Source organism: Coptis chinensis, chromosome 8, assembly GCF_015680905.1.
Source record: "Coptis chinensis isolate HL-2020 chromosome 8, ASM1568090v1, whole genome shotgun sequence".
Taxonomy (NCBI): Eukaryota; Viridiplantae; Streptophyta; class Magnoliopsida; order Ranunculales; family Ranunculaceae; genus Coptis; species Coptis chinensis.
In genome coordinates this window covers 10,998,554-11,017,530 of record NC_141463.1, presented here as the reverse complement: position 1 = coordinate 11,017,530, position 18,977 = coordinate 10,998,554, and the positions used below count along the sequence as shown (strand labels likewise).

Genomic DNA, 18,977 nt, shown 5'->3' with positions numbered 1-18,977 from the left:
TGAAGAGTCTCAACTTCTACAAAAACATGAGAAATACAAAAATCATTTTCACTCATCTCATCTGAGAAGGGGTACAAAGCAAATCAGATGCTTTTTGAAGACTGCTATTTTGTATTTTACAGGTTCGACATCTTAGGAGAAAGACAATATTATAAAAAAGTATGAACACATATCAGAATGTTTCAGCAATTTTGCATTTGTTAGCAATAGGGTTCTTAACTCAAAATGATTTACTGCACCTCCAAAACGTTAAAAAAGCATGAGAACAGAATACCCCGCTCAAGCATACACGCATTTTAGATGGCAACAAATGAGGTTTTCAACAACCACTATCCGAATGTGCTCAAGTTTTGTGAGGACAGTCTTCTCTCCATAGAGATCATCCTCCACATATTTCTGCCGCATCTTCTAGTTATAAATACAAATGTTACTGTCTGCGTGTGTGTGCGCGTACGGATAAGGTAATGGCAGGATTTTATGACACGCTCCATGGCTAGTCTTTTGAAGAAGTCATATGACTAGCTCATGACTTTTGAAACAATAGAGGGCTGAGATTTAAAGGTTATTAAACTTATTACAATATGATGGATCAAGAATTCTGATAATAAGAACTTTAGGTATTCCTACCATTCATATCAGTTCATGTTAGAATCCTTATTATTATTATTATTACTATGATTATTTTCTGTTTTTTGAATTTCTTGACAAATTTTTAGTGAAGAAGATGCAAAAAAGAGAGTTTACATTGTTTGGGGTAATGCTCCATTTGGTTTTTGTGCTGAAATTTCTGTGGAGATGTTAAATAAGCTCAACGGTTAGTGCATTATCAGTTTGGAAATGAGTCTTTAATTACTTTGTGAGAGGGAGTCTTGCTGAAGCTACTTGTGTAATTTTTCTGCAGGTCTGCCGAATGTTATAGCGCTGCTTCCTGATTGTACGTTTCATGATAAGAACAAGGATTGTGGTGGTAAGTCTTTTTATGTCATGGATTACTTTGTTAAAAATTGTTGAATGTGTATATTAGGGAGGGAAAGAACCACTCCCTTGTTTACACTCCCATGTACCTACAACTTAAGTGAAGTACTGATTTTTGGTGGAGATGATGTCCCCCGCCATCAAGATCATCCTCAGAGATAAGTCACCTTATTTGAATGTCTAACCTTGTCAAAAGAGTTGACAGAACTGTGTGCGTTAGATGAAATACCAGAGTCCATCAGAAGATACAGTTGTTGCACTGTTCTCGCTAGTAACTTGAGCTCAAATGTTTTCAAGTTTTGTAACATAATTTCTTGCTCTTGATTCTGTACATTTTTGAGCTGAGAATATCGAGATCTTATGATCTTCGACATTTTTCTTTTCGTTGATATACTCTAGCTGCATCTTATAAGGTGGAGATATTATTAGTCTTGTTTTAACTCATTCTTTATTCCTTTTTCATGCAGTCCCTGTTATTTCCCTTTGGTGCCCTTTGAGACCCGATAGGGGTCATTTTTATGAGATTTGGGATGAACATTATGCAGATCCTGAGAATTCTGGGGAACGTATTTGGTGAATCTCAAGTTCCAGCTGACTTTACGAAATGGGTGAAAACTGAAGAGTTTGGTAAAAGTGATAACCCATTTGCTCTACTGTTCAGATACACCACACTTTGCACACCACACTGAAGCTATTTTTTACTCGTTTCTGCTCTAAATTCAATCTCAGAACTGTGAAGCTATTTTTTTTTTGCATTGGAATTGGATTGCTTCGTTGATAAAGTTAACTGCAAAAGACAAAATGGGTAAAAAAAATTTTACTCGTTTTTGTTTTTGTTTGTTTTTTCGATTAATGTTTTTGAATTTGATTTCAGAGGTTAAAAACTGGGAGAAATGGAGGAAAGAGAAACAGAAGTTAGTTCGTACTGAAAAACAGAAGAAAAAAGTTAATTCATGGATTAAAACTCAGGTAATTTGAAATTTCAAGCTGTTATTTTTATTTTTATATTAATTACAACTTTATAATATATGCAATTTTTACGAAATTAATACAGAAGAAAAAATCTGGGAAATTTTTTGAAGAAGAAAAAAATGAAGAACAGAGTTGTTTGAAGATGGGAAAGAAAGGGAAGAAAAATAAGAGTTTTTATGATGAATGGATTTCTTTGACGGATAAAAGCAAGAGTGAAGTGGAATTAGGTTCGAAGGAGGTGAAGGAAAAGGTAAAGAAAGAGGAGGAGAAGGAGAAGAAGAAGAAGAGTTTAAAGAGGAAAACGAAAGGGAAGTTTGAGGAGTATTTAGAAATGGATATGAATAAAGGGATGGTTTCCGCTGAAGACGATTTGAAATTAGAAAGGAAACTTGCCAAGAAGTTGAAGGTAAAGAATGGGAAGTTATGTGGTTTGGATGACGAGATGAATATGTTGTTTGGTGAATTTCCGTCTATACTTGATTCTGCGGGGGATGAGGAAGTTATGGATGATGAAGAAAGTGAGGATAGAGATGAAGAGATGTATTTGAAGAAAAAACGTAAGAAGAGAAAAGTGGATGTTCAGTTAGAGGAAATGGAAAATAAATCAGATGAAGATGAAGAAGCAGAAGCAGAAGCAGAATCAGAATCAGAAGCAGAAGAAGATCAGACAAATGAAGATGAAGATGAAGTTGTGGAGGCTGATGATGAGGTGGAAAAGGAAGAGCCTTGTGAGATGCTGTCGGAATTGACTGAAAATGTGAAGTACATTGCTCCTCACTTGAGAGCTCGTGCGAGAAATGAATCAGAAGAGCACACTCAAATTCGTAGACGTGTTCGAGGTAACATATTGAGCTTAATGTGTCGAACTTTTGTATAACTAGCAATATAAATAAGTAGTTCTGGTATCTGTATTGACTTTGCAATTTATCCAGGTCTTCTCAGTAGACTTTCTGAGACAAATGTTGAATCAATCACAGAGGAGATGTCTAGCATCTACAGAGTAAGTAAGTATTAACATCAATATGTGTTTCAATCTGCATCCTACTCCCTTAACTTTCAGAAATTGCAAACATGCAATCCGTCTGGTTTATGAGCGGTGACTGCTATTTTAGAAGTTGTGTTCCACATGTGCTGAAACTGATTACACACTTCACTTGTGCCAAACGACATTTCCCAGGAGTCAGATTAAACTCCAGCAGATGTCATCTGACTGATAACATCGTTTTTTGAGGTTTTATCAATTAATTAACCTATTTAAGTAATTGAATTTGGATTGAGACCTCATATGAATTAGCTGACTTCTTATTCTTGAGATCTGTTTAAGTTGAGGTTGTTAGATGCCTATATCTGCTTGTTCATATGGATTAGATCAGTAATCCCATATGCAGTTAATTTTCAGTTATTTTACTGTTTATCTATTTTGCAGTCAATAGGTCGCATCACTGGTGCTCAGATAATCAGTGAGGAGGTTTTAGCATCTTGTTCAGGAGGACCACGTGGAAATGAACAGTTAAGAACAGTATTTTACTATTTTTGTTATTGTTTTTTCTTTTGTTTGTTTTCTCCTACATCATCTTTCAATCAAGGTCTCATTGAACAAATTTGCAAAAAATTGGAAAATTAAAGTTAGATGGCTAGGAAACTGATCAAAAGGAAAAAGGACTGTCCCAACTAAAAATTGATTATTGATAGGACTGAAATATGACATTATTCCTATGGAAATTGCCCCTAGCAATCCTACTCATTGAGCACATCTTTATAAACTAAACCTTTGCAATCCTTTGCCCAAACACATCCGAGTCACTTAAGGAGTCTCCTTGGCGCTATAGTCTATGGAGACAAAATTTTTATATCTTGGTTCTTTTGGGTCTTTTGCTTTTGTATTAAATATCTATTGATTGGTTATTTTCTTCTTTTGCCCTTTCTTTGCAGGTATGCTGCTGGGTTTGCAGCTTTTGTTGCAGGTAGGCTTGTTTGGTTGGGATTGACTTTAGTGCAAAACTGATTGCATCTCTAGCTAAATCTTTTGAGGTATGTCTAATTTAATAAGTTAAATATATTCTTACCGAACTGTGTAGTTGGTCAAATGAATCCTACCATGTTCTAGATATGAGGAAAATTTTATGCTCAAATGCGAGTTTCAGCTCCTGTATATTTTATTCTCTACAACAATCTTTTTTCTACTTGCAGGATGAGTTTATGAAAGAAGACAACCTGTCCTTGCAAAATTTGACCCTTTTGCTATCTTATCTGTACACATTTGGTGTTTGCTCTAGGTTGGTGACCTCCATTGCTGAAAAAAAATGTTTTAAAGTAGCATAATAATTTTGTATGGTGCACACTAGCTTCATACGAGATTGCTAGAAAACTCAGAATTGTTATTGTCTAAGTTCTCCACCATCTCCAATAATCAACTTTGTCTTTGGTAATTTTCGATTGATTTGATATACGACTTTCTAAGCATTTTGAGCAAGCAATTGTTGGAGATAGATGTTTCCACTATATTGACAATTTTACAATGTAAGTATTTTTTCTTTTCTCTCTTTTTGGAAGTTTACCATGTGAACATAACAATAAGTTACGGATGTAACCCGCGCCAATATGATCTTGACTTTATAAATCATCCCATCAGAGCATTCCCAATGCAGGTGAAAATGGGGGGTTTGTGAAAATAGTCACCTCCATTTTGTGGAAAATGAGTGCCCAATGCACAGGTGAATAACTGGTGACTATTTTGCCAAGTTGAAACCAAGGTGAAATCTTCAACCGAGATAGTGGCTGACTTGATATCTTCGAACGGTATGTTGGATTCCATCTCATGTGTTTTTTTTTTTTAAAATCGGTTTTTTTTTCGGACAGAATGTTTCATTCCGTCTCGCGTGTATTTGCGATTTTTTTCGGTTTTTTTTTTAACTTCAAACAAAATACCAGATGAAATATTATATTCCGTCTCAATCAAAAAGCCTCCAGACGGAATCTAACATCCCGTCCAAGATTTTTTTTTCACCTTTGCATTGCACAGCTTCACCTTGCTTTTCACCAAAACGGTGAAAAGAGGAGGATTAACTGCCTACGTGGAGGTGATAGGGGGGGGGGGGGGGGGGAATAAATCCACTTGCATTGGGAATGCTCTCAGAGTTTCCACGATTGACCTTTTGAAATGTGATCCTTTCCAAAGAAGCACAAGGTGACCACCCCAGAACTAAGCCCCAATTCTTCCCCCTACCACTCTTAATGAAAGGCCCTCCACCTGTTTCCTATTCATATGCGAGCAACAGCACGAGGGGCATTATATCCTCCAGTATCTCGAGAAATAACTCACTGATAAACGTGCCCCTGGAGACTCACAGCCTCCCTCTTGTACAAATTAAATGCTACGATTCCATTCAATAAGTTTGTAGATTTGTTCAGGGCGCCACAAAGCCAATTTCAATCAACATAGAGTTTACTTTTCTGGCTCTAAGTCATTAGTCATCCCATTCTAAGTTTTCCACTGCTGTTAATTGACTTAACTTTTTACCTTTTCTTAGTTCATCATCAACATCAAAGCTGTTGCTCATGTGGTTTTGTTGCTTTTCCAAATATTTTTTCATTTCTGAATCAATTGTTCTCAGTATTCTTTTTTTTGAAAAAAAAAAAAAAAACCCTCCTATATGGTGGTAGCATGTATGGTATGAAGGCTAAGAACTGAGCTTATTTTGTCTAATATACTTATATTTACATACATATATTGCTTTTACTTGAATAGGTTGTGGGATGAAATTAAGGGGGGATGACCCCCTCTGCCATGAAAGATTTTATTTTTAGCGTCCAGAACAGAGTAAACGATCTGAAGTCCCCTTCTGCAAGTATGCCAGATGACCAGCCAAAGATTGACAATAAAAGAGTATGCACATGTATTCTTATAAATCCTAGATACCTGTTTAGCACGCCTTTTGGTGGTCACTTATTTGGCAGTCCTTGATTCTCTGCAGATGGAATTCATGCTAGAAACTATATTTGATATCAAGAACAACAAGAAAAGGGCTAAAGACGATCCTGCTCATTACACTCGAATGAAAAAATGGCTACAGAAGGTCTTCTCTCATTGATTGTTTGCATTTATCTCTGCATAGCTTTTTATGATTACCTGCTTGTTTTTAAAGTCAAAACTTCAATGCAATGAATGATATCGTTAAGAACGTTTTGGTTAAAATTGTGCCAATATGCTTTATTATATTTCAGTAACAGACCTAACAAAATAGTTAGAATTAAAGGTAGAAAATTCAGGCCAATATATGCAAAATCTGGAGCATAGAAGACTAGAAGTATCTCAAAGATAGGGTATCAGTATGAGTTTTGATCTTTGGCTTGGTTAGCATCTTCACACTACTTTAGTTCAAGGGAGCCGTTGGCTCTTCTCGGATGGTAGCACATGATAAGCTACCTATGAAGTGTCAGCTTAGTTGGGATGTCTTAGGCTCGTATTGTGAAACTCGGATTGACCATCCACCTTGAATAACCTACAAATAAATGAAGAAAAATAAAGGTGTGTGTGTGTGTGTCTGTGTGGTGGGGGAAGAGCCTTGAATTGGTTGTTACACATAAACACAATATTATTACCTCATTTTGACAATGTAGTCATGTTTCCTTCTATTACCTTATTCTTCTCATAAATCATCATTGCAGTTGAGAGTCGAAGATGTAATACTCCAGGGCCTCAAATGGAGCAAGCTGCTTGATCCTAACAAGAAAGGTCAATGGTGGCTGTCTGGCGATATCGCCTCCACGACGGATAATGCTGAAGAAGTTGCCATGACAATAGACAGAGAACCACCAGAAGCCAAGAAATTTCTACAGCTTGCCACTGCACAGAGGATGAACACAGATGCCAGGAAAGCAATCTTCTGTGTCTTAATGGGTGGGGAGGACTATTTAGATGCTTTTGAGAAGCTTTTGAAGTTGGATTTATCCGGGAAGCAGGTCAGCATTCTTTGCCCATTTTAGTCTTCTCGTGTTCTTGACTAGCGCATCAGTTACTTCGTGTTTAAATGAATTATGATCTCATCTCCATATGCAGGATAGAGAAATCATGCGAGTGCTTTTACACTGCTGTTTACAGGAGAAAGTTTTCAACAAGTATTATAGTGTTTTGGCCTCCAAATTTTGTAGTCATGACAAGAACCACAAATTCACGTTACAGGTATCTGATTTCTCTTTATTTCTTTATTTGATGACTATTGAATTAGTTTGGAAGTGTTTGTGAAGGACAAATAACAGATAATATGGTTTCCATAATACTTCGTATTAACGCCTGAATGTTTCACTGATTCATTGGTGAAAATATTATGACGGGGCCGAGGGATAATCTTTTGTGAATATTTGGTCACAAAGTTCATCTCGTTCTCTCTGTGACTCTGTATGTGTGTGTTGTGAGGATATGTTACTTGTAAATGTAATCCGACAGAAATTGCACTTAACCACATCTAATTTTTAAAAAAGAAGGCTAAAGTAGAGCTCTTTGGTAATGAATCGATCGGTATGTAGACCATGTATGGTGTTCTTCTGTAAAATAGGCCGTTCTAGTCCTTCTTTATGCCCCAGAATCAGTTTTGAGCTTCTTTGAACCTTACGTGTTCATTGTTTTTCACTTTGATCTATTTTTCCAGTATTTCCTGTGGATTATTATAAAGAACAATTTAGAGCTTCTTTGAACCTTACATGTTTCATTGTTTCCCACTGTGTTCTAATTTTTCAGTATTGCCTGTGGGACTATTACAAAGAACTCGACTCAATGGAGCTAATCCAGTCAAAGAACCTTGCGACATTCACTGCAGAAATGCTTGTGTCTTTCTCCCTTTCTCTTGCAGTCTTGAAGGCTGTTGGCTTGACTGACCTTAAGCAGCCGACTCCAAAAAGAGTTATGCACTTTCGGATGCTTTTCGAGGCCATCTTAAAAAACCCAGAAGCTACTGTTTGGAATATTTTCACGGGTTAGTTAGACTTACCCTCCCATTACTAGTTGCAATTAGTGTTACCTCCTCGTTTTCAAAAATATTAGTGATACCCCCCTCCCCCCCCAATTGCAAGATCCAACGGTTACGAGATGAATTTTTTTTTTTAGATGAAGAAATCTGATCGTTGGATCACTCAAATTGGGGGGGGGGCAAGTCTAACTAACCCTATTTTCACACTAGAAAGGCCTTGAGCAACATGGAAGGAATTCGGATGTGAACTTTCACTAAACTTTGAAATGGAAATTGATATATTTGTAACCTCTCCCACTCATTATGGTTACAGTTGCAAGGTGCCCTTCAAGTTTTGTTATTTTTGTATTCAAATTACATTATTTTAAAACTATTATGATATGTAAACAGCCAATGGATACGATACTCTCTTGGTAAATTTGAGATATTAGATTAATCTAGGTTAGCTCTCTGGGTTAATCATGGGATTTCAAGCTATTTTGTGAATTCCTAATCTGTACATTTATCTTTCTACCCTGCCCTCCAATTAGATATGTCCTTTCAAGGTTGGATTCACCTATCTAATTGAATATATGAGAACTGGGCGGGCTTGTGCAACTCTAAACCTGATGAAATGCGAACCTATTGATGGAGTCTAGAAGGAATTATCATGACGAAGGCGTATTTGAGAGAGAACAACAACAACAAACCTCTGTACAGTTTTCGCAATGTCACGCAAGGACAAGATTACAAGTTACTCTAGGCAAATAAAGTCCTTAGGCTTAACAGAATGTACTAGTTTGCAGCGTTCATGATTCCTAGAGGTGCCGTGAAGGAGATTAACAAAAGTTGCTCTTCATACTATGAAGGAGGTCTGGGCTTGAGAGAACTGGAGAAAGTCAATGAAGCTGCTATCATGAGGCAAACATGGAAGTTGTTGACAAAGAAAGATACAGTATGGGCAGAGTGGGTGCACAAGAACTTGATAAAAAAATGCATCTTTTGGCAACTGAAAGTACCAAATGATTGTTCCGTGGAACTGGAGGAACTTACTAACCACAAGGAAAGAAGCTTCAGACATTGTCATGCATCAAATTGGCAATGGTGAGAGAACAAGTTTCTGGCTCGATCCATGGCATCCTGCAGGCATATTGAAGCGTTACTTAATTTCCTCAAGCACTCATACATGACTCCACTTGCAGAATGACCTCTACAGTGAGCTCAATGATCCAGAATGGTACGTGGAGTATCCCCCATCGTGTTAGGAGACATCTACCAGATATCGTCATGCATATGGAGGAAATAGTGGATATTGTGGGAGAAGATAAAATGGTGTGGATTGTTTCCTTGAGAGGAGACTATAGCTTGAAGGACACATATGAGAACATAAGGAGCCCAAGGCAAAGAATAAACTGGCATCAGTTAGTGTGGTTCACCAACAGAATACCTAGACATGCTTTCATTACTTGGTTAGCATTAAAGGGTGGGCTGAAACTACGAGCAAACTAAAGGAGCAGAAGGTAGTTGCTACAGACTTTTGTGTGTTATGCTGGCGACACAAGGAGACAGAGGATCATCTGTTTTTTTAATGTTCTTTTGCACAATACATATGGGCCAAACTTTTAATGTATACAGGATATGATAGAGTGAGACATAGCAATTGGCAACTGGAAAATCAGTGCAAGAAATGGAGGGAAGCAAGACGCTATCAGATTATTGCTGAATGGAAAGAAATTCAAGAACCTTTCAGAACAAACACAATAGTGCAGACCACATCATCCAGAGAGTGCTACAAGATATAAAGATAAAGCTACACTCACTGAACTTGAAGATGGAACAAGGAGCAGAACTGCAAGATTTCATGACAAGATGGAATGTTAATGTAAAGGTGAGCACAAGAGAAATTAAGTTATGCAAATGGGAAACAACAAAAAGAGGAGTTTTCATTTTGAACACTGATGGCACACTATTATGAGATGCAGGACGATGGGTTGTTGCTATAAGAGATGACAGTGGGGTGGTAATTGCAGCTGCAAATGGCAGTCTTACTATCACAGCATTGGTATGATTGAATTGCAGGTGGAGGAACAAGGCATGAAACTGGCAAGGAAGTACAATATAACAAGGTTGGCAGCACAAACAGATTCGAGCAATGTAGTATCTTTTCTACAGAGCAGAGGTCCCATGGGTAGCAAATAAGATGATGCGGAGCATTGAAGATATGAAGACACAAATGGAGTTTTTCTCTATAAGTCATATATTCAAAGAAGCTAATAGATTAGCGGATGCGTTAGCGTCACATATCCCAAATGTAAACTTGGTTGAACTAATGCCTAGTTCTTTCTCAGAGGAACTTGGGTAGTTCTTTCTCAGAGGAACTTAGGAGTATTGTAACTGAGGATGCATCAGGAAAAGAGTATGTGAGAGTGTAACAAGTTGTGCTTTTAATTCAATAAAAAAGAGGTAGGGGACCTCTACAAAAACCTCGCTTACCTACCCAAAAAAATGTCCTTATGCAGGCCGCAATAATTTGCAAAATCCCTACACAATAACAGAATCATGGAGAAATCTACAAAAGCAGCAGAAGGCCTTTATTCGAGATATCGTGAAAACTTTAGTTATGATCAAGCCACAAAATCTACTTATATCCAACTGTATCCCCTTTCCGTCATTTTCCAAAGACGTTGTAAGGTGCCAAAACTGCACCACCTCGTATCTGTATGTGGATTAATGGTTCCATATCAATCTAGTAGATTCTAATCAAGAAAACATAAATAAATAATCTCTCAGGCGTATTACTTAATATCTTTTAGAGTTTGGGATATAAAGAAAATATGGGTTTATAGTTTTGAGTTTCGCAGTAAGTTAACAATTTAGTTCAGTAAGTAAGACTGAATACAAACTGAACTCTGGGCAGTAGTACGAACAAATGCGCCAAGTGAAGGCACAAACAAAAGTTTGTTTGCACATACAGAGACATTAGTTAACTTGTTAGTTTGGATAATCCAATCTCACAGCCACCCATTCGTCATCACTGAACAGCAACGGCAACACAGTGATATCCTTTCGAAACTTCAAGTCTGTGTTGCGAGGATAAACCAGAATCCTGTTGCACAGTAACTTGAGATCTGTCTTCTGTTTTGTGACATAGAGATCAGGCTCCAGAACAGTGGTAGGAGATGAGGAACCATCCTTTGGTGAAGCTACCAATTGAAGTGGGACTTGCAGATGATCATAGGTAATGTCAGGGGAGAATCAAAATATGGCAACTCATTTCAAAAGGAAGGCTCCATAATTTTTGTTTCTCATTCTTTAACCTACTTTTTTTTGTTTATGTTTTAATGTATTATCTCATTTTGAGAATGATATAATGTTTTAAGCTACTTTTCAAACAGTGTACGTCCGCCACTTGGGCTATTTCCCATTAGAGTGATTCCACTTGAAGATCCTGAAAACAGCATTGAGATTGTTGTATTCATTGGTTAAAAGTTTATGAGCTTTTCAACCATATGCCCCTAAAACTTAAATGATTCTGTTAGTTACTCTTTTCATTTTGCTATAATCAAGGATCAAAATATTAATATCATCTAAAACATGAGGCGAAACAATATTTACAGTATCAGCATTAATCTTGATGAGATATAATTATAATATCAGCATCGGGTAGGTGAGCTACATAAGAAATCAAAAACAGTAAAATCAATGCAAAAAATGAAAAATTGCTACCTGTTGAGGAAGAAACTGAACTAGGTGAAGAAACAGGCCTCTGAAAACACTCAACTGAAGCATTAGGTGACATGACCTGTTCCCTCCCAGCTCCTTGACACAAGTCAACAAAAAACAAACAACTCTTGAAACAAAACACTAACTAAAAAAATCACCTTTCAAAGAAGAAGAAGAAGGGGAAACAGGTTTTTGAAAAGGCAAAGTAAAATGTTGAAAAGCAAATTTAGCAGCTTCATTTTGAGCTTCTTTAGAAGATTTACAAGAATCAAAAGAAATGCCGTTAACAATTACTGTTGCTTTAAATTTAGGATTATGATCTGCTCGAAATAATTTTGAATGACATAGTTCTTCAAGTTTCGTCTTAAACATCGCTCTCTAAAATTGAAAAATCAAAAATCAAAGTGAAAGAAAAGAATAATGTTTTGGAGGAAAGACAAGTGGAGACGGGGTATTTATAGTGGGGAGACAAATTTATGTTTCCAAAAATCAAAGTGAATTTTATCATCTTTCTCAATGGCATGTTCTGGTATTCTCTTCTTCACCATAGTTGATCATTTTCTTCATGTTCCATTTCCAAAAATGAAAAACTCAATTCAAAACCCTTACAATGACTAATTACCTTACTCCCGGGCACGTGATTCTTTGTCATGTTGGACACCTGAAAGCATAGGATTCAATCTAATTGAGGCGGTTTTATGCCATATATGTCGAAAAGAGCGACAAGGTGCTGTACTGGTCTTCATTACAGGTTGGGATGACATAACTCACATAAGTAGTTTGAGGGATCAAATTAAGGCCCATCCCCTCTTAGGAGACCCCAACAGGTAACACCAACTCCTTTAATCAATTTTCCTTTACTAGTTAAACTTTATCTTAATATTTGTTATCACAAAATTGTATCTTTGTTTTTTGTGTGTGTGTCGCGTGTGTGCGTGTGATAGATACATAATTAGTTTTTAGCGAGTTGGGAATCAGCTTGCTTTTCTTTTTTGTCATTGTTTTCTTTTCTCTGTTTATTGCCTCAAGCCTGCAATTCTTCTTTGTATCAAAGTTCACATCTACGATCAGTCACATTGGTGTCTCTGCATCTATATATCATGGATAGTATCATTCATAACCTCTCACAATCTCTATATCTTGGAAACACGGATAGAGAAAGCAAATCTCCAACCAAAGTCATGGAACTACCCAGAAACCTACTTGTACAGTCCCAATCACGCTGGAACGCATCTCTCATTGGTAAGCTGCATACTACCACAGAGGAGAATCCAAATGATATTCTCAGAGGTATCCGACAAAAATGGAATTTGAGAAAAAGACTTGATATTGTTGTGCTTGAAGGAAACTACTTCATTCTTCGGTTTGAAAAAGAACAAGACAAGCAGAAGATTTTACGAAATCAACCATGGCAAATTCTAGGGTATCTACTGGTTCTGAAGTCTTATGGTCCAACCATGGTACCCAGAAACATAGACTTCAGCACTTCTCCAATCTGGATAACTTTCACAGGGCTTCAACTTGAACATCAACTCTCAGTGGTTATTGAGAGGATAGCAGCTGCGGCAGGCAGAGTACTGGAAGTCTTTCCAACAGATAACACTCCACGAGATGCGGATGGTTTCAAAGCCAGGGTAGTGGTGGCACTTAACCACCCACTCACTCAAGGAACTCCAGTTCAAACAGTGAGTCAAGGACCTGTATGGATTGGTTTCGAATATGTGGGTTTACCTTACCACAATTGCCGAAATTGCTTCATGATCGGCCATGATACGTATAAGTGCAACACTCAGGAGGGGGACGAGCAACTGGTCCTAACTGACGTTATTCACAACCCCACAAACGAGCAAGAAGCGGCTATTATCCTACCAGTGGGCTATGCAGAAGAACCTGAAGAAGAACATAACCATCATTCAGCTTTATTTGGAGGTATTGTTAGCATTATTCATGCGGAGGGAGGGATGGAAACAAGACAACAGAGCCCAGTTATTGATTTACTGGAGTCAAATGCAAATCATACTTTGAATATGGATCTGGTCCATCCAAGGGCTCCTGAGATAGCCTCCAACCCAAAGCTGGTTGCAAGCCCAAAGTTGGTTGCAAGCCCAAACCTTTCTATGCAAAACCCTATGGTAATTAGCAACTCATCAATCAACAATCCCTCTGACCTAATCTTCTCTTTACCAACCCCGCCGACACCATCCCAGATCTCAATTCCAGATCTCATAAAAAACGCCACCAACACCCACCCAAACTCTTCCAAACCACTAATAATCCAGCAAAATACTACAGTACCTGAAAACATTCCTCGAAAAAAAGTGAGGGGAAAGGGGAAGGGGAAACAAAAAATTAACCAAGATGATCGACCTCTAAAGAAACGAAAAAAATCCTTCCAAATAGAAACTGCTACCTCAGATCAGGCAAATATTACACCATACTATCCATCCCCCTCAAATGAAGAAAGGCTAGCTATGAATGATAACACACCGATGGAAGACATAAACATCCAAAACTCTATTGCTGAGCATAGTGGTGGTGAAATAACTGTCGATTCAGTTTGGGATTTGATCTCCAACCCAAGAGTAAATCAGATTTTACTCTCTCAAGGAATTGTTCTACATTCAATCTGGGGGGAAACTGGAGTGAGGTCTGAATGCACTGAAACCATTACTGGATACACTGAGACTTTCCAAACTGAAGCTAGGGTTGATATGACTGAGCTAAATCTCCAGATGCAGCCACCAATAAACTTATATGATCATCTTGATCAAATTGTGGGACTGGATGAAGGATCTTCAGTGGAAGCACATCAAACTCATCCTAATCAATCTCCTGAGAATATATCTGCATTTGCTATAAATCTTCCTTGGATCTCTCAGATGGATCAATTTGGTTCACTTAAAAGTAACACAGTACAAAAAGCTAAACCCATCTCTACCGTCTGGTATATATCATTCCTTTCTTGTGTATGTTCTTATAAAACTGATATGCTTTTCTCTTGCTGTTGCTATTCTCTCTTATCGCATTACATTCTCACCATTCTTTTCCCAGTTTCTCTTCTTCTTTCTTATCACCTTTTTTTCCACTTATGCTCACCCCTTTATGAAACTTTCATAACACTATCCGCTTGATGTTCACTATAAAACGTATATAAATTTGGGAAGAAGCGTTGAAGTCTCAGAGTATAGCTCTGTTTATTGATGGTAATAAGAATTTGTGTTTGCTCTCTCTTGGGTTAGTGACTGAACCAGAACAGTCACCAGTAGTAGATAAATGAAGATTCTGAGCTGGAACTGTAGGGGTTGTGGTAACATAGCAACCATTCGGCACTTGAAACACCTGATTACTAAAGATAATCCTGACATCGTCTTTCTCTCGGAGTCAAAATCTACAAAAAAAAAAATGCTTTCTCTTGTTCAAACCCTTCTCTACCCAAAATTTTTTGATGTACCAGCCATCCATTCTGCTGGTGGTCTGTGTATTATGTGGAAAACTGGTATAACTATCCATGTAAATTCTCATTCTCAGAACCATATCACAACTTCTATCTTCATGGGTCCTAATTCTAAACCTTGGATGAGGTTGTTTCTTTTATGGGAGTCCTTATCCTCAGACTAGAATCATTAGCTGGAATCCTATTAGAGCTCTTGTTAATAATCCTCTTCCTCTTCTTATTATTGGTGATCTCAATATAACTTTGTCGCATGATGAAGCTATTGGAGGAGTAGATTACTCTTTCAATGATGGACAACCTGCCCATGATATTATAAGAGATCAGGCTCTCATTGACTTAGGTTTCAAAGGGTACCCCTTCACTTGGAATAACAAAAGATTAGCCCCAGAAAACATCCAAAAGAGATTAGATAGAGCTCTAACAAATTTTGATTGGAACATGATCTTTCCTGATTCTATCCTATATCATCTACAACCCATTCAATCGACCATTGTCCCTCCTTCCTCAACACCAATCCTGATACTCATTCACAACCAAAACCCTTCAAATTCCTTTCCATGTGGTTAGAACACCCAACCTATTTTCATATTATAGACAATGCTTGGTCAAGAGTTATGTGCACCCCTAATTTGGCAAAATCCCATGTTTTAATTTCTCATCTCACATCTGTAAAAAAAGCATTGAGGTGTTGGAATAAGACTACATTTGGTAACATTCATGTTGAGATGAACAATATTCATCAAAGGATTGAATATCTTAATAGTTTGTTACCTGATAATTACAACTCTGACCTTCTTAATAAAGCTCTCAATCAGCTGGATCACCTGTTAACTTGTGAAGAGCTTTTATGGAAACAGAAATCTAGGGATAAGGAGATCCCTGAAGGTGATAGGAATACCAAGTACTTTCACATTAAAACTCTGAGGCATAGAAGATACAATAAAATTGAATGGTTGAAAACTTCTAATGATTCTTGGATTACTAATCCAAATGATATAGGAAAAACTCTTGTAAATCACTTTTCTAATCTGTTTAATGTTAATTATCCTGTTAATACTACTCCTATTACTTCCCTCTTTCCTGCTTCTCTTTCCATGGAGCATAATTTGGACTTACTTAGGCCTCACAACCCCGAAGAAGTAAAAAATGTTATGTTCAAGATTGGGGGTCTCAAATCCCGTGACCTCGATGGGTTTCTCATTGTTTTTATCAAGCTTCTTGGGATTTGCTAGGCCGGATGTGACTAATATGGTTGAGTTATTCTTCTCTCAAGGCCATTCTCTCAAACATCTTAATCATACTAATATTGTCCTCATTCCTAAATGCCCTAACCCAGCTTCTTGTTCGGATTTTAGACCAATCAGTTTGTGTAACATCTCTTACAAGGTGATCTCCAAACTGTTGGCTAACAGACTTAAGACTATTATAGGGCCTTGTATTTCTCCTTATCAATCTGCCTTTGTTCCTAATAGGCAGATAACTGATAACATCATCCTTGCTCATGAGATTATGCACACCATCAAACATAAAAAAGGAAAGTCTGGCCTGATGGCTATTAAGCTTGACATGTCTAAAGCCTTTGACAAGGTCAATTGGAACACCCTCACAGCTATCCTCACTTCTATTGGGCTTAATCATAACTCGGTCAACCTGGTCAACCAATGCATCTCAACTCCACAGTTCTCTGTTATTCTCAATGGTACACCTCATGGTTTCTTTAAGTCCTGCAGAGGGCTCAGACAGGGTGATCCCCTATCACCTATTCTCTTTATCTTATGTATGGAAGTGTTAACCAGAATCCTTAATGATAAAACTGAGAACAGCAAGCTTCATGGTATTAAAATATCTAGAAATAGTAGTCCTATTTCTCATTTGTTGTTTGCAGATGATGCATTCATTTTTTGTCGAGCAAATATGGTTGAGGCAACAGAACTTTTGGATGCACTTAACCTGTTCTGTGAGATCACAGGTCAAGAAATAAATTTTGAAAAATCAGGTATACACTTCAGTCCTAACATGAATTCTCCTGATACTGCTAATATCATGAATTTGCTTCATATGAGGAAAATATCCATTGGTGAAAAGTATCTTGGTTCAACTCTTTTTCTTGGTCAAACAAAAAAAATGATTTTTAACCACATTATAGATAAGGTCAACATTAGAATTGCTGGGTGGAAAAGTAAGTTGCTGTCCCAAGCGGCTCGAACTGTTCTTATTAAATCTATATCCTCTTCTATCCCTGTTTTTCATATGAGTACCTTTTTGTTACCAAAATCTGTAACATCATCTTTGAATGCTATTCAGAGAGACTTTTGGTGGGGGAAAAACAATGGGAAAAAGCATCCTCTATATCTGAAGAGTTGGAGCTTTATTTGCCAATCAAAAAAATGTGGAGGGCTAGGTATTAGAGATATGGAAACTAATAACATGGCTCATCTTAGTAAAATCCTGTGGAATATCATCACAAAACCTGAATCCTTACTTTCCACACAGCTGAATGGTAAATACCATCATAGTCATAATAACTTGCCTACTGTACACAATTCTGGTGCATCTTGGTTTTGGCAGGGAATGCAAGCGGTCCACAAGACTATAGTAAAGGAAAATGCTATGTGGCAGGTTGGCTCAGGTAAGGATATAGATATCTGGAAAGACTCATGGATTCCAGATGTCTTACATGGTAAAGTACCAATCACCACTATAAATAACCCTTTGTACAGTAAAGTTGCTGATCTTATTGATGTTAATACTAGTTCTTGGAATATAGGTATCTTAAATTCCATTTTTGATATTAATACTTCTCTCAGTATCCAGAATATATACATTCCTAGGAATAACCCGGTGGATAAGCTACACTGGACCTTAACCAAAAATGGAAAACACTCTGTAAAGTCAGCTTACCAGCAGTTAAGCTTAAGATATGTAACCAATGTGACTCACAAAACTAGTTTAGCCTTCTGGAGAAAGGATCTCAGACCTAGAGAAACTTTGTTTGCTTGGAAGTGTTACCACTCTATTATCCCAACAAGAGACCATCTTAGTACCCTTTTCTATGTAGCTGATAAAACTTGTTTATTATGTAACTCTTCTATAGAATCTGTACATCACTTACTCTTGGTTTGTCCTTTCACAAGATCTCTTTGGTTTTCAACTCTTTGGAATTTCAAACTAATAGAGTTTGAGAATTTGCAGGTGAAAGAATGGATAGACATGTGGTACACACCACCAAGGGATTGGCCGATTGAGGATCAAGATTGGACAAGATTTTGTTTATTTATAAACTGGATTATATGGCTAGAAAGATGTAGAATTCTGCATGATAATACTAAACCTAACTGGACACATGTTTATAGTCTAGTCCAGGGTTTTGTGAATACTTTAGTAGGTGGTTTAGAACATAATCTTGTTGTTTCACAGCCTGTAGCTATTGAGACATGGAAACCACCAAGATTAGGTTGGGTAAAATTGAACATTGTTACAAGTTTTAAGAGTAACAATTACTATCCAATTGGCAGTGGTTATGTAATTAGAGATTCTAATGGATGTTTCATTGCAGCAGGAACACATAGAGGCAGGGGCAGAACTGCAGAAGAGGCAGAATGTAGAGGGGCACTTAAAGGATTACAATGGTGTCGGAAGTTCAGCTCATCAGTGGAAGTAGAGCTGGATGTGAAAGAAGTCTGCAACTTTTTGCTAAATAAACCAACAAGCATCTCCTGGCACTCAAAGCCTATACTTGAGGATGTTTTAGAAGAGCTTGCTACTTTTGAAAATGTAAATATCAAGTGGATCAATAGATCTGCCAACTGTGTAGCCCAGAAATTAGCTTCTGCGGGTCATGTTTTACTTTCCAGTACTGAATGGTTGTCAAGGCCACCTTGTTGGCTAACTCAATATCTTGAGGACGA

General features: G+C 37.4%; 1 protein-coding gene and 1 long non-coding RNA gene across 2 annotated transcripts; one reads left to right on the top strand and one right to left on the bottom strand.

Annotated features, from left to right (window-relative positions):
• The first annotated feature begins 647 nt into the window (after positions 1-647).
• Positions 648-7,979, top strand: LOC147479919 (uncharacterized). The gene is given in 16 exon segments (XM_086576607.1): positions 648-814; positions 902-967; positions 1,443-1,944; positions 2,030-2,786; positions 2,880-2,947; positions 3,374-3,456; positions 3,880-3,911; positions 3,914-3,978; positions 4,138-4,223; positions 4,385-4,467; positions 5,696-5,724; positions 5,726-5,833; positions 5,922-6,023; positions 6,616-6,909; positions 7,007-7,129; positions 7,685-7,979. Coding segments are annotated over 14 exon segments (2,238 nt in total). The 5' UTR covers positions 648-814; positions 902-967; positions 1,443-1,776; the 3' UTR covers positions 7,925-7,979.
• Positions 7,980-10,716: 2,737 nt separating this feature from the next.
• On the bottom strand, positions 10,717-11,648 carry LOC147479918 (uncharacterized). The gene is made up of 2 exons (XR_015204076.1): positions 11,619-11,648; positions 10,717-11,113 (listed from the first exon to the last, which is right to left on the bottom strand). It is a non-coding gene; the product is annotated as an uncharacterized LOC147479918 (long non-coding RNA).
• Between the last annotated feature and the right edge of the window lie 7,329 nt (positions 11,649-18,977).